Source organism: Manis javanica, chromosome 2 (assembly GCF_040802235.1).
Source record: "Manis javanica isolate MJ-LG chromosome 2, MJ_LKY, whole genome shotgun sequence".
Taxonomy (NCBI): domain Eukaryota; kingdom Metazoa; phylum Chordata; class Mammalia; order Pholidota; family Manidae; genus Manis; species Manis javanica.
In genome coordinates, this window is record NC_133157.1 from 179061457 (window position 1) to 179077562 (window position 16106).

At 40.0% G+C, this 16106-nt stretch overlaps 1 protein-coding gene across 5 annotated transcripts in view; it reads right to left on the reverse strand.

Moving 5' to 3' along the window:
* CDH17 (cadherin 17) overlaps nt 1-16106 on the reverse strand; it is a 102728-nt gene that overhangs the window by 6149 nt on the left and 80473 nt on the right. For all 5 annotated transcript variants that reach the window (XM_017648912.3, XM_017648911.3, XM_036995507.2 and 2 more), the window contains 5 exons: nt 12187-12431; nt 9124-9254; nt 6609-6848; nt 2334-2450; nt 2098-2211 (listed from right to left, as the gene is read on the reverse strand). In XM_017648912.3, coding sequence (XP_017504401.2) covers nt 2098-2211; nt 2334-2450; nt 6609-6848; nt 9124-9254; nt 12187-12431 — 847 coding nt within the window. The remainder of the gene's footprint in view (nt 1-2097; nt 2212-2333; nt 2451-6608; nt 6849-9123; nt 9255-12186; nt 12432-16106) is intronic.

A 16106-nucleotide genomic window follows, 5' to 3' on the forward strand; every position in this document is an offset into this window, starting at 1 on the left:
CTGGAACAAATAGTTCAAAAATTCATATGGAACCACTAAAGACCCCGAATAGCCAAAGCAATCCTGAGAAGAAAGAATAAAGTGTGGGGGAATCTCACTCCCCAACTTCAAGCTCTATTACAAAGTCACAGTAATCAAGACAATTTGGTACTGGCACAAGAATAGAGCCACAGACCAATGGAACAGAATAGAGCCTCCAAACATTAATCCAAACATATATGGTCAACTAATATTTGATAAAGGGGCCTTGGACATACAATGGGGAAATGACAGTCTCTTCAACAGATGGTGCTGGCAAAACTGGACAGCTACATGTAAGAGAATGAAACTGGATCACTGTCTAACCCCATACACAAAAGTAAATTCAAAATGGATCAAAGACTTGACCATAAGTCATGAAACCATAAAACTCTTAGAAAAAAACATAGGCAAAAATCTCTTAGACATAAACATGAGTGACTTCTTCATGAACATATCTCCCTGGACAAGGGAAACAAAAGCAAAAATGAACAAGTGGGACTATATCAAGCTGAAAAGCTTCTGTACAGCAAGGATACCATCAATAGAACAAAAAGGTATCCTACAGTATGGGAGAATATATTCATAAATGACAGATCCAATAAAGGGTTGACATCCAAAATATATAAAGAGTTCACACACCTCAACAAACAAGATGCAAATAATCCAATTAAAAAATGGGCAGAGGAGCTGAACAGACAGTTCTCCAAAGAAGAAATTCAGATGGCTAACAGGCACATGAAAAGTTGTTCAACATTGCTACTCATCAGAGTGCAAATTAAAACCACAATGAGATATCACCTCACACCAGTAAGGATTGCCACCATCCAAAACACAAACAACAACAAATGTTGGTGAGGTTGTGGAGAAAGGGGAACCCTCCTACACTGCTGGTGGAAATGTAAATTAGTTCAACCATTGTGGCAAGCAGTATGGAAGTTCCTCAAAAAGCTCAAAATAGAAATGCCATTTGACCCAGGAATTCCACTTCTAGGAATTTATCCTAAGAATGCAGCAGCCCAGTTTGAAAAAGACAGATGCAGCCCTATGTTTATTGCTGCACTATTTACAATAGCCAAGAAATGGAAGCAACCTAAATGTCCATCAGTAGATGAATGGATAAAGAAGATATGGTACATGTACACAATGGAATATCATTCAGTCATAAGAAGAAAACAGATCCTACCATTTGTAACAACATGGATGGAGCTAGAGGATATTATGCTCAGTGAAATAAGCCAGGCAGAGAAAGACAAGTACCACTCATCTGTGGAGTATAAGAACAAAGAAAAACTGAAGGAACAAAACAGCAGCAGAATCACAGAACCCAAGAATGGACTAACAATTACCAAAGGGAAAGGGACTGGGAAGGATGGGTGGGTAGGGAGGGATAAGGATGGGGAAAAAGAAATGGGATATTACGATTAGCATGTATAATGTGGGGTGTGGGCACGGGGAGGGCTGTGCAACACAGAGAAGACAAGTAGTGCAGCATCTTACTATGCTGATGGACAGTGACTGTGATGGGGTTTGTGGGGGGACTTCATGAAGGGGGGAACCTAGTAAACGTAATGTTCTTCATGTAATTGTAGATGAATGATAACAAAATTTTTTTAAATTATATATAAATAAATAGATAAATAAATAAAAGAGAAAAGATGTGAAGTGGTATAAACATCTTCACTCAAGTGGATATGAATTGATGAAGTATATACTTTTAATAAGTAATTTACAAAGACGACAACAGCTGAAAGAGGGCAATTACTATGCAAGGCACTGAGATTTTCACAAAAGAGAAGGCAGCTAGACATGTGGACTCTGTCTAGACAGGCCAGGGGCCAAGGCAGAGTGAGTCCTGTTATGCAGTGAAATTATTCTGGAGTAATAAAGAATCAGGATTGCAGTCACGGAAATACACAAAGGGAAGTTCTGCAACATTTCAGGTATGTCAGCATCTGGTTCTTGCCTAGGCTGCCCTTTGAGCAGCCACCAGACCAGCACATGACGAGAGACCTTGAAGGGAGCTCATGTTTCTGAGGCCCAGGACAGGAACTCTTCAATCTGACAAATCATACTCACCAATGACTAATAAAGTGGTCAGGAGTATACCAACCGCCATGCCCACAGTGGGCATCCCAGGCATGTGACCTGCTGGCCGGAAACAACCTTCTTCCCCACATGTGCAGAAAGTAACTGAAAAGCAAAATGATACTCAGTAGGATACATTTTCAAGCCAACAGTTGCAGATTAACATATCAAAGACAAGACTTCTCTCCCAACACCCATGGTCACTGACAGCATTTCGAGGGGCTTACCAGGTAAAGAGACAGTCCCTTCCAAGGGTGGGCGGCCACCATCACTGATGCGGATTGGAATGTGGTGAACTCCCTCCTCGAAGTTTGTGTGCTTGGTAGAGAGTCTGGCATGAGTTCCTGTCAGAATAAGGAAAAATATTCGGGACATGGAAACACAACTTCAGACCGCTGGGTCAGCAGGTATAAAGCTCATCTTTGCATTGTATACTGCGGGTAACTAGGAAACGGCTACATACGAGTACGACTGAACTACTCAAAGTATCCTCACTCCACATGTACCTCCCGTTATGTCAAGAGGACGCTAGAGATCCCTTAGGTTCTCAGCTTATGATTTCTCTGCAGAAATGAATAAAAAAAAAAAAACAGTCTACTATCCCTAGTAGTTACGTTCTAGAAAATTTCTGCAAACAGTGAATTAGAAAGAGAAAATATATTTGAAGAAATAATTGCTCATTTTCCCCCCAAATTTGATGAAAACTCTAAATCTTCACATCCAAGATCAGTAAATCTCAGGAAAGAAGAAAAATGAATAGAACTACACCAAGGCATATGATCATCAAATGTTTAAAACTAAAAATAAAAAAATCTCAAAAGCATCCAGAGAAAGAAGACACATCACAATCAGGGGAACAAAAACAATGCAATCCAGAATGCAGGGGAGAAATACCTTTACAATACTGAAAGAAAAAGTATCAATAATGTAAAAGTATTCCAGTCAAATATTCTCCGGTCACTATGGAATTAAGTTAGAAATCAGTAACCAGAAAGATGTGGGGAATCCCAATATATTTGGAAACCAAATAACACACTTCTAAATAACCCATGGATCACAGCAGAAACCTAAGGTGAAATTAGAAAGTATTTGGACTGAACAAAAGTGGAAAACAAAATACATCAAACTTTGTGTACTATAGTTAACATGACACTAAGAAACAAATCTATAGCACCAAATTCCTATGTTAAGAACGAAAAAGTTCTCAAATTTATTGCCTCAGCTTCCACCTTCATAAAAATAGAACAGGAAAAACAAATTAAATATAACATAGGAAAAACAAGGAAATAATAAAGTTCTGAGCAATGAAATAGAAAACAAAAAAATAGAGAAAAATCAATGAGACCAAAAGCTGGTTCTTTGAAATATCAGTAAAATTAATAACCTCTAGCCAGTTTGACCAGGAAAAAAAAAAAGACATAATTCTCCAATATCAGAATGAGGTGGTATCACTACATATTTTGCAGATATTAAGAGAGTAATAGAATAATATTACAAATAACTTTGTGCCAATAAATTAGACTAATCAAGTGGAATAGACAATTCATTCAAAAGACACAAACAAGCTCATGGAAGATGAACTCTATACCTTGCATAGCCCTATATCTACTAAAGAAATTGAATTTGTACTTAAAACTTCCTACAAAGAAAACCCAGACACAGATGGCTTCACTGATGAATTCTATCAAACTTTAAGAAGAAATAAACAATTTTATGCAAACCCTTCTGGGTAACTGAAGAGGGAGAACACTTCCTAACTCATTCTATGAAGACAGTATTACTCTGATTCCAAAACTAGACAAAGACACTAAAAGAAGTTAAAAGCTAACACTACTACAATAAAAAATTAGAGACTAATATCCCTCTTGAATGATGGAAAAATCCTTTAAATTTTAGCAAATCAAATCAAACAATGTATACAAATGCTAATATTTCACCAGCAAGTAGGCTTTATCCCAGGAAGAGAAGGCTGGTTTAAGATCAAAAGTTGGAGGATATAATTCACCAATTAACAGACAAAGAAACAAACAAATCAACCACACAATCGTGTCAAAAAATGAAGAAAGTACTTGAAAATTTTAGCATCCATTCCTAGTTTTAAATTTAAAAACTCAAGTTTTGCAGAAACAAGTCCTCAATCTGATAAATGGCATATACAAAACACCTACAGCTAACTATATACTTAATGGTGAAAGACTGAATGTTTTCTCCTTAAGATCAGGAAGAAGCCAAGTTATTTCTGCTCTCATTATCTTATTCAACATTATAGTGAAGGTTTTAGCCAGTAATAAAGCAAGATAAAGAAATAAAAGGAATCCAAATTGGACAGGAGATGAAGCTGTTATTATTCACAGATGATTGTCTATGTAGAAAATCTATGGAATTTTTTTAAAAAAGGAAGAACTGATAAATGAGGTCAGCAATGTTATAGGCTACATGCTGAGGATGTGTAAGATCAATACACAATCAATTATGTTCCTGTATCTTGAATTACTGAAAAATTTTTTATTTTGAGTACCATTTAAAATAGCATCAAAAATATGAAATGCTTAGTGGTAATTTTTCAGGAACTATGCACTGAAAATTGAAACACCTTGCTCAGAGAAACTAAGGAAGACTTAAAAATATGGAGATGTTCATGGGTTGGAAGATTCAATTTTGTTAAGATGTCAGTTCTTTCCCAAATTTAGCTATAGATTCAACCCAATCCCAGTCATAATCTCCATAGGCTTTTTTGGTAGAAAAAGATTTGCTAAACTCTAATATTTATATAGAAATGCAAAAGACCTAGAATAGATTAAGTAATCCTGAAAAAGAACAAAGTTGGAAAAAATTATACTACTTGATTTCAAATCTTAAACAAAACAGTATAGTATTAGTACAAAGATAGAGATCAATGAAACAGAAAAGAAAGTCCAGAAATAGATCCATCTGTATGTTGTCACTTGATTTTTGACAAAGCTGCTAAGATAATTCAATAAAAAAGGATATTTCCAATACATAGTGTTAGAACAATTAGAGAACCATATTAAAAACAATGGACCTTGACCTTTACCTTGTACCATGTACAAAAATTAACTTGAAATGGATCACAGAGCTAAATGCAAATGCTAAAACTATAAAACCTTTGGGGGAGAAAAAAATTAAAGAATTTTATGGCCTTGGGTTTGGCAAAAATTCATGAACATCACACAAAAAAAGTCACAAATTATATAAGAAAAAAAATCAATAAATTGGACATCATCAAAATTTTTAAATTTGTTCTTCAAAGACACTGTTACAAAATGGAAATGTAAACCATGGCCTAGGAGAAAATATTTGTAAACATACGTCTGATAAAGAACTTGTATCTAGACTATATAAAGAATACTTATGACTCAACAAAGAAGCCAAACAGCTAAATGTTTTAAATGGGCACAATACTTGACCACTCACTCACCAGTGAAACATCTGGGTGGCAAATAAGCACATGAAAAGATACTCAACACCATTAGTCAGTAGGGAGAGATGAATTAAAACCATAATGAACTACTACTATGCTCCCACTAGGATGGTTAAAATTAGAAAGACTGAGCAAGTTTTGGGGAAAATGTTAAGGAACTAGAATTTTCACACATGGTGGGAATGTGAAATGTTACAAGCTATCTGGAAAGCATTCGACATTTTCTTAAAAAGTTAACTATAGAGCTACCATCTAACCCAGCCATTCTACTTCTAGATATTTAACCAAGAAAAATGAAAGCATCTGATCCTATAAAACTTTGTCCACAAATGTTTATAGCAGCCTTATTTGTAATAGCAGAAACTGGAAGTAACCTACGTGACCATCAGTTAACTGAGTGGATGATAAACCACATGTGATGTAGCCATATAATAGAATACTACTCTGCAGTAAAAAGGAATGAAGTACTGAGACATGTGACAATGTGGATAAATCCCAAAACGAGTGCCCTAGCCAGACCAAAACAGTACATACTGTATTACATTGAAAATTCAAACTAATCTACAGCTATAGAAAGCAGGTCAGTGGTTACCTGAGGATGGGGAATGGGCAGGGTGGAAAACGGGACTGAAATAGAGCATGAAAAACTTTTGGAGGTGTTGGAAATGTTCTTATCATGATTGTGCTGATGGCTTCAAGGTACACACATGTCAATTTTTATAAAATTGTAAACTTTATGTGCAATTTATTATATTTCAATAAAGCTGTTCTTAAAAATCATGAACTCTGTTTCTCAGCTGTCATTAATTTTGTAAATGCTCCTCAGTTGTCCAACTATCCACCTACACTAAGGGGATGCTGTGTGTTAATCTTTCCTCCCTCCAAAGCCCAGGGCTTCTCCGCTCTAGACAGCTTCCCTGGGCAGGTTTCCAAAGCATGAATTTCTCTCCTGGGGCATGGAAGAAAGAAGCTCTACGTTGAGTACGGCAAACACACAAAAGCAAATAAAAACTAATTTCATCATCCATCTGTTCTCCTCCATATACTTTTGAAAACTCACCATTGATTTTGGTCACTTCCCAGTCATTTTGTAAGCTTTCACTGCCAAGGGAAAATGTAAAATGTAGACCTCGAAATGACACTTGATCATCATCAGTGGCCTCGAAAATGAGACTTCCGGGTGCTTGGAGTGGGTAACAGAGGAACAAGCCTGTGTACTCTTTGACTAGTCGAGGGGGGTTGTCATTCACATCCGTGAGAGTCAGGTGGAAATCTGCTATGGAGCTCAAGGAGGATCCACCTAAGAAATTGAGCCATTGAAACATGCTATCAGCTCTCTCATTTTCCTCTAAATGAGAAAAGATATTTTCTTATCTTAAAAAAAAATTAATAGTTCAAGTGGTTGAGTATATGGAGGTACTAGAAATGTAACAAGCTTTTAAGAATCAGACCCTGCTTTATTTCCTGGTTAAAAAGTCTTAATGATCATAATAATCATAACTAAGATTTATGTGCTAATATTTTATTTACATTACTGCAACTCTGATGTACATTCACAGATGAGAAGACTGAGACTCAGAGAAGCTGTGTAACTTGCCAAAGGTCACACAGCAACAGAGAGCCTTCCAACCCAGGAGGTCCAACTTTAGAGTCCACATCCTCTATTGCTCAACACTGACTTAAGCATTTTATTAAGCTTTATTTCTCCAACTATATGCCTTCACAACTGCCTTTGTGAGGATCCCACATGTAGTGCTCTTAGAAAACAGTGAAGGGCTGCACAAACATTATTTACTATGATGTAATGGTGAAAAATTAAGACTCCATAGCCTGTACAGTTGGTAACTGTGTGATTGTGGGCAAACTACCTCTCAGGGCCTCAATTTCCTCATCCATAAAATATGGTCAGTAATAGTACCTTTCCCACAGTGTTGTATGAGGAGTAAGTTATTACACTGAGTGCTTAAAATGGTGCTATCAGTGCAATGCAAACACTGACTATTCTCATTCTCCCTGACATCAATCACAGATATTGTTTTACACTTTCAGATTCCAACTTGCTTCAATTCCAGTAAACCCTGTTTTCTAGCTCTTCTTTTCAACTATCTTCTATGGCCCTGACTACACTCAACCAAAGGAGGAAAAGCCATTGCGCTCTTGACTTCATTTTGTCCACTGCATCATTTCAGGGCCAACAACTGCAAAAACTGGAGCAGGGTTTTGAACCCTGGTTTTGGTTCATGAAACTTCTAAAATGCGAGAGGCCTTGAGGACACATCCACAGTGAAGGGTTGATCTCCACAGTCTGTTGTGGTGGAATGCACAGCATAATGGCTCGGCCAGAAACTTCCAGCTGATTAGTCAGGAGCTTTTAAATCAAGAGTTAAATATATACAATGTGATAGTGGAATGTGTTCAACCAGAAGCAAGGCAGAAAGCCAACCCCTGACCCTCCTCAGCAAGGCCCGTCCCTCACACACAGCCATTCTAAACACGTCTGCATTTCTACCCTCTTTGGTTTAACTTGACTGCAGTATTTTTGTTTTTCTTAATCTTTTCACATGATGGATCCATTTTAATGATTCCCACCTACTGGAATGTTCCCCATTCCAGCTGCCAACCCTGGACCTCACATTTTGAAAGTTTATTTTTCTGTCTAAAACTGTATTTATTTAGTCCTAATTTGTTCAATTCTCATTTTCTGGTAAACCAAGCAGATATATTTACTATCTAATTAGAAGTTCAGCTCAGCATAATGTCAACAGAATTCCTACTCTAAATTGGAAAATTCCATTTAAATGCAAAGAAATTCAATGTTTTAATCACCAGCCTTATTCCTAAGAGTTTATGTTTATTTTTATTTTTATTTAAAATTCCCTGGAGCCCCACATTCAGGGCCAGTGGGCAATATGTATCACCACAACCAAATTAAATGGAGTGCAGATTATATAAGGATACCTCAACATCCTTGGCTTATCCATATAGAAAATGTTTCCTATCAAAAGTTCACCCAATTTCATCAAAACACAGCTATCCAGGCCTACCCAAATGTACTGCATTAGCATCTCCAGGACTGAGCTCCTACTGTCTGTATTGAACAAGCTCCCCAGGTGATGTTGGCACAAATGAAAGCTGAGAACACTAACCTTTTCTGTTTCACAAAAGCTGAAACCTGAGTCCCTGCTGAAGGAGCAAGTAATGGTCTAAGTAGCAAGGCAGCGGTTTGACCCCACTGCCAGGAGAAACCCACACCACTTTGGAGAAGGTAGGGGCTGGCGGGTACTAGTTCAGCAGGGACACAGGAAGCTTCCAGAAGCTGTAGCCATTACAGAGTGAGCAGCATCCCTGAAGCCGAGCCAGCCTCCTTGCCGGCCTGAAGGAGCCCTGCTCCGGGCAAAGGTGGTTCTCATCCTGAGCAGAACCAGAGAGGCTGAGCACTTCCCCTGACACTTGGACCTTTGCCATACTTCCACTGTAAGATATTCTGACAATTTCCCATCTGCCCCACCTTCCCCTCATTTCTATTGATACATCCCCTAAGAATCTGTTCCGGGTTTGGGGGGGTTTCTGCTCACCTACTTCGGTTGCCACCACTTGTACCCGATACAGACTTTCAGCTTCTCTGTCCAGCGGAGCCACGGTAAAGATCTCACCAGTGACGGGGTCAATTTTAAGCCAGCTTCTCTTGTTGCCTCTCAGTGAGTAACTTCACAAAGTGAAAAGAGCAAAAGAAAGCCCAGATTACTCTGCATGACAGATGATTTATGCATCATTATGCTATTATATCAGCACTATGCCTTGCAAATTATTTATAACATATTTACAGGACTATTATCTAATATCAGTGCTTTACTTGCATACCATCTATCTTCAAAAGGAGAATTTGTCCATCATTACAAAGTGGTAGTTCTACTTGTTTTGTTAGAAATGGTATAGTCACAAATTCTGAGGGGAAAAAAGTAAAACTTTCTTGGCAATCAAAGAATTCCAATTAAAGCAACCTGGAAGAAACTTTTAAAACTGATTAGTAAACCACCCCCTCCAAGAAAACTTAAAGACCCAGGAGTAGAGACTGTGTGAATGGGTGGATACTCAAAGGCTGCTGGTGGCACAGTAATCCCCTCATTTAGCATCTGTTGAATGCTTAGCAAAACTCAAACAGTAGACCAAAAGACGACAATTCTAATAAAATGCGGTAAAACAATGAAAGGGGTCCTGTGGAATCCCAGAGGAACTCTTGGAATCAGAGAAGTCTGTCTGAAGGAGTTGATGTTAACAAGGCAAGAAAAAAGGAGGATGCTTGCAGCAGAAGGGGTTGCATGAGCTAACCCAGAGAGGTCAAGGAATAACTTAGTGGGTATGGGGGACTCAAACATTCATCAGTGGTGGAATAAAAATGGGAGAAGAGGATGGATGGCAAAAGATGATGCCAAGGAGATTAGAAAGAGCCAGAACATGTGAAGAGCTTTGGGTAGGCATGTAATGGTAAGCAGGAAAGTGGCCTAGCCATATTTGTGTTTTCAGCAGAAATCATTGGTGGGTGTGTGAGAGATGAATTTGAGAGAAAAAGGCTAGAAGCACAGGAAAACCAATTGGTATAGCCCTTTGGGAAGAAGTGCACAGCCATAAGGATGTCCATGTTTTTAAACCAAAGAATCCCACCTCTGCAAATTTTCCTGAAATAGAAAACAATTTAATAGTACTTCAAAAAGTTGTATGTATACCTATATTGAAAACATTTTATACAATAAAAAATATGAGAAACAACCCACATGTTCCAGAATAAGAGAATGACTAAAAAGTTATAATGTGTTAATTTACCAAATTAGTTTTTTCCCAATGTTAGTATATTGATATGCCAAGCACTGTTAGGCTGTATTATAGGTGATGAACAAGAAACCCTATGTATTGGGGATTTCATCCTGAGCGAGCTGGAAACCCTTTGGAGGGTTTTAGAGGAGTCGTGTGATCTGATTTACTTTTTTAAAAGACCACTCTGATTGCAGCAAATAGACTCCAGGTGGAGTGGACAAATGGCAGGATGGATCCAGAAGAGAGAAGATGGTGGCCTGGACCATGCCGGAAGTGGTGAGAAGCAGTTACATTCTGGGTGCATTTAATGAAAGAATCTATTATTTGCTGGTGGACTGGATTGGGGTCCGTTGGGTGCTGATGGATTCTAAGTTTGTGGAGCAGACAGAAAAAAAAGAATTCACTTGCTCAGGCCAAAGTTTTGGAGTGATCCGTGATTCTCAGTTTATGGGCATCAGAACCAGTGATCAGTCCTCATTCTTGAGATGCTTTCCTCATCTGTCTCCCAGGGCTTCTCTCACAGAACACTCAGCTTCTCAATCTTCTCATCTTCCTGATCTCAGCTTAATGGTACATATATTTTTTCCTTGATCCATCTGAGAAGTTTTCTCATTGTCTTTGTTTTCTCAACTCATAAACTCAGATTTTTATTCATTTGCTTTTGACCAATGATTTTTATATCATTCTCATGAAGGAAGGAGAAGCATTTGTTAAACAATAAGTGGTTGTCAAACTATAAAATTCTGTGCCCCATCATAACTTGTGACTCTGACAGTATAGCCCCACTGGTTTTTCCTCTCTTACGTTTGTTTTTACAAAACTAGAGAAGGGGGTAAAGAGTATAACAGTAGGTAGGAACTTTAATCCTTGACAATCAGAAACAGCTCTCAGAACTCATTCCAGGTGCCTACATGACAGCTCACTGGGAGGAGACACCCCTCAGATGTTTAGAGAAACCAAAGGAATTACTGTTTATAACCATATGCATTGGATTAAGTCGTGCTGAAATATGTCATGCCATAGATGGTAGAGCTAATGTTATACAATAGAAGCAAGAGATATGGGTTCTAGTCCTATCTATATGCTTAGTAATTATATGATCTTAAAGAGGATATGGATACTGATACAGATACAGAAATATACACATACATATAAATCTCGGGCAAGTTAATTATCATCAAAATATTTTAAGGCAAATCTGTGTGGGTCCTATTGCACTGAAAAAATAAAAAAGGTTGAGAATTGCTAAAAAGGAAAGATTTACACATTTTGTTTAACCACCCCAGCCTTAGCACTAGCCTCTCCAGGGGTAGACTCTGGAATGAGGCTGTGCCCCAGACCTGGAGATCTGAGGAACCTGTGCACTCTACATCTAGAAGATGCCCTTAGACCTGGCAGGTCGCTGGGTCTGTCCAGTTGGGCTTTTGCCTCATTCCCTCTGTCTAGAACTCCAGCCCGCTTTAGGGCCTAGGCTGGACCTGTCCTCCAAATCCTGGCCCCCAGGACTGGTTCAGACACAGCGCCTGGCTTTGTGTACAGGGGCACAGTCTCTGGGCCACATCTCCCGAACTCACCAGCTCTCAGTGGGGACCCGCAGTGGCCAGACTAGGATAGACCTGACGTGCTTCCCACTTACCTGAGTCTGGATTTTCATTGATGCCCTCGGGTACTGACACCTACTGGAAGCAAGACAAGTTCACCATGTACATGGGGAAAGGGCTTCAGGTTACCGGCTGCACTCTTAAGGGAGAACCCTGGAGTCTGACCAGCTTCTCTGCCCCTTCTCTTCCCCACAGCCAGGCCTGCCCAGTACTGCTCTCCTCTACCTTATGTCAAGACCTTCCGGATCTTTGGCAGTCACGTTGCCCACTTTAGTGCCTATAGCCACATCTTCACTGACTTGTGCTTGGAATACATGTTGGGTAAATTGGGGTGCTTCATTCACATCTGTTATAGTAAGTGTGAACGTGGCAAAAGAGCTGGCATTGTACTTTACACCAGGCACCAGTGGCTCAGGATTTTCCGCATGGAGCACAATGTTGTGAAGAGCTGCTTTTTCAAAATCAAGAGGCTGTATAGAGGAAAAAAAGAAGAAAATTAATTTGGGGATGATTAGCTTCCTTAAAACATTCATTCCCCATACTCTTTTTAAAAAAACTCAGTTCCAGAGTACGAGTTCCCAATTTGATGTCAGCAAAAACCTATTTCTCTAAATGTAACAGAGATGTGAAATGAAAATTCTTTGCTGCAGGGCTTATCAGAGCCTTTAGTATACTAATATGCATTATAGCTCTCCTAGAAGGAGAAATCAATGCAGCATTCTTCAAATTTAGTTAGCCCTGAGATACTTCATTCATTCCCTAGAAACATATTGATTCTCTCAAGCGTTCTCAGAAGACAGCTTGGGAAATGCTTTTACAGAGATTTCCACATTATGGAGAATGATTTCCCAGGGACCTCAATACTCAAACCCCAAAATAAAAGACTTTAAACTCATGAAGGACAGGAGAGATTAGCAGAGACAATCGAAGATAGATGATCTGCACTTGCTCCAGGCCATGCTGGACAGGAGCAGAAATGAAAAATTAAGAAACAAATTTTGGTTTAGTAAGAGTAAGAACTTAACAGTTAGGGCTACTCAAGATAGAAGGAATTGCTTCAAAACATAATAAACTCCCAACTCTAGAAGTTTTCAAGAATAGGCTTAAACAATATGTGACAGGCTTGCAGAGAAAGCCCTGAAAAATCATTTAAGCAATTTGTTTTAGGTAACTTTTAAGGTCACTCTCAAGGCAGAGCCCATGAGTCCATGGAGGAGAAAAATCCTAATCCTAGAGACCTGCTGAAAAGTAAAACAGCCCCTAAAGTCTGGCTTCTTAAGTTGGATTAAAGCACTTCCAGGGGTCTGCCAGCCCTCGAAACCAAAATCTAAATATTATATATGTGTGCATATATATATATAATTTATAATATTATAAATATTTCATATATTTATTTTTGGGAAAATATTTTTCTAGGGAGAGGATAGTAGCTTTCATCAGCATCTCAGTGCTACCCAGGACCTTGAAAAGGTGAAGGCAGCAAAGCCAAGCCCACAAGGGACATTACGATTATGGAAACTCTTCCAGGCCTGGAGGACCCAGGACCTATTGGCAAGCTGTCAGTCCTTTAACTTGATATCAATGTCTTATCAGCTAAACATAAATAGTAACAACCATTTGGGAAGAGAGGAATTCATGGCGGTTGGACACATGATTGTATTAGCTCAGCCTGCTCTTCCCTAACAGCTGAAAAAATTCTCTCCCTCATCAGAAGTTGGCTCAATGCTGTCCTCTCCAGACAGCTTCGCTATCCCCATCCTCCATCCCCAAACGGACAAGCTCCATGTCTTCTGTAATCTCCTAGTACCCGACCCAGGCTCTACCTGCTTATCTATTTGAGATCCTTACTGGCCATAAGATCTCTAAGCGGAGGAACTCTGCTATATTCACCTTTACTTCTTATTTCTTATTTCCCTGCAGCATATCAGTCAGGAAATATAAACATGAGAAGGCCTGGATCCTTCTAGAGCCTTAAGGGCTCCAGTAGAAAAGAGGTTCTGTAGAAAATCCCCACTGTCCAGAACCCCCTCTCCTCCATGCACACACAAACACACACAACATTACAATGCAACTTCTAGTTCAATAAAAAAGCACGATAGAAACATTGCTCGTATGGAAGAGAAAGAGCTATGTGTGAAGATTCAAGGTCATTTGAAGTAGAAAATAAGAAGCAATTGATTGGTTATAATATATGGGATGTAAAATTTGTAAGCCAGCTAACAGGTTGCTCCTAGAGATAAACACCCACTGTCCACAGGGCATGGCCCCACGATGACCTGACCACTACCATGTGGTCTGACGGGGCTCCTCATCTGAGGTGGCGCTGCTGCACGCTGGAGCTTCTCACTTCCAGGACCCACTCCTCATCTCAGGGGGTGACAGCAGGAGTGTCAAATGGGGAAAGCCTCACAGGTGCGCAGAAAGGCAGCAGCCCCTGAGCCAGGCTGCCGCGTGGACAAAGGACGCACTCTGTTCCTTCCTGGCTCAGCTAAGCCCAGGCCCAGGAGAGCAGCACAACTGTTTGTGTGCTCAGGCAGAGTAATCCATCCTCGCCAACAAACAGGTCCTAAGTGCCTGCCCTGGCGTTCCCATCCCCTCACTGTAGCCCCAGAGGTGAGAGGTCAGGAAACGAGAGAGTATGTCTGCAAACAGGAAGCAGCCTGTGTTGGCAGAAGAAAACGTGCGAGGTCGAGAATACAAAGGAGTGGCAGAGAAGACTATGAACATCAAGCTAAGGAGCTGGAAATTCATCCTTGAGGAGCAGAGGGAGGTGTTAAGCACAAGACTAACAAGGTTGGGTTTGTTTTAAAAAGATAACCCTGGGAGCAGCCATGTGAGGAATGGACTTATGGTGATCCAGTTAGGAGAGGGTGTCAATGCTCCTGAAACACTTTGAATGGGAGAACAAATGAGGAAAAGAGCAGCCTGCTTAATTTTTACACCAGGAAAATCACTGAACCAAATCTTCCAGAGAAAAATTAGCAATAAAAGATACTAAATGAGCAAATGATAATCAACAGAGCTTAACCAAAGACAAGCCCTGTCGAACCATGTGTGTTGTCTTTAATGACACAGGGACGTTGTGCCCTGCAAAGCCAAGTCAAGAGACCCATCCCAGCCTCTCCGGAAGGCCTCGGGTCCTATCTGGCAAGACAGATTCATCAGATAAGCTGAAAAGCATGCTCAGTGCCCTATTTGATTCCTCTTTTGCACACAACTGCTTGAAAGGCCAAACCCAGTGATTTAGATTCAGCCTGGAGGCAGAGATAAAAGTACTGAGGGAGAGAAGATGAGAATGGGAATATTTAACATTTTCACCTGTGATCAGTGATGAGAAAAGAGTGTGCGCATTAGTTTTCCAGATGACACTTGAGCTGGTTAAAAATAGGTCCCGTGCTGAGAATTCAAAGGACCAGCTACAATGGAGAGGGGGTGACATTTGGTTTTTAAAAAACTAAAGCTAAACAAAATCCTGGATTTTAAGAAAGGGGGTTCCAAGAGAGTTACCGGTGAGCCAGGCAGCGCTCAGAGAAATAGCCCCCCTGCTCCTGTGACACCTGCTTGGCCCTGAGTATCATGACCTACCCCACAACAGGCCAGAGTTTTGGATAGCAGTAAATATTGAGTAGGACAGCATTTCTAAAACTTATTTAATCCTAAGTATCACTTGGGGCATGTGAAATAATAGAAAATAGATAATGGTCTTTTCCCCCAGTTACTGGCACAGAGCTCCTAAAACCCTTGTAATTTCCTGAGTGATAATAGCACTAAGAGCATCTTCTGTTCTAGTATTTGGTCTTTGATCTTGTTCCTGAAACTGGGCTCCTAAATCCCTTGTAAGTTCCTGGATGGGGGGAGTGCTTTTTTGTCCTAATGAAGCAAGTCTGGGTGGGCACCTGGACTGCTTCAGGACGGGGCTGCTCACCGTTCCTGCAAGCTTGGAACTCTCAGTCCCACCCCCACGTCCTTGTAAAAGGAGAGAGAAGCTGGAGACTAGGTTACTGATCAATTCTGTGTATGTGATGAAGCCTCCATAAAAATCCCACAAGCATGAGGTTCAGGGAGTTTCCAGGTGGGTGAACACATTCATGTGCTGGGAGAGGGTGCACCCCAACTCCACGGACAGAAGCTCCTGCCCTCAGGAC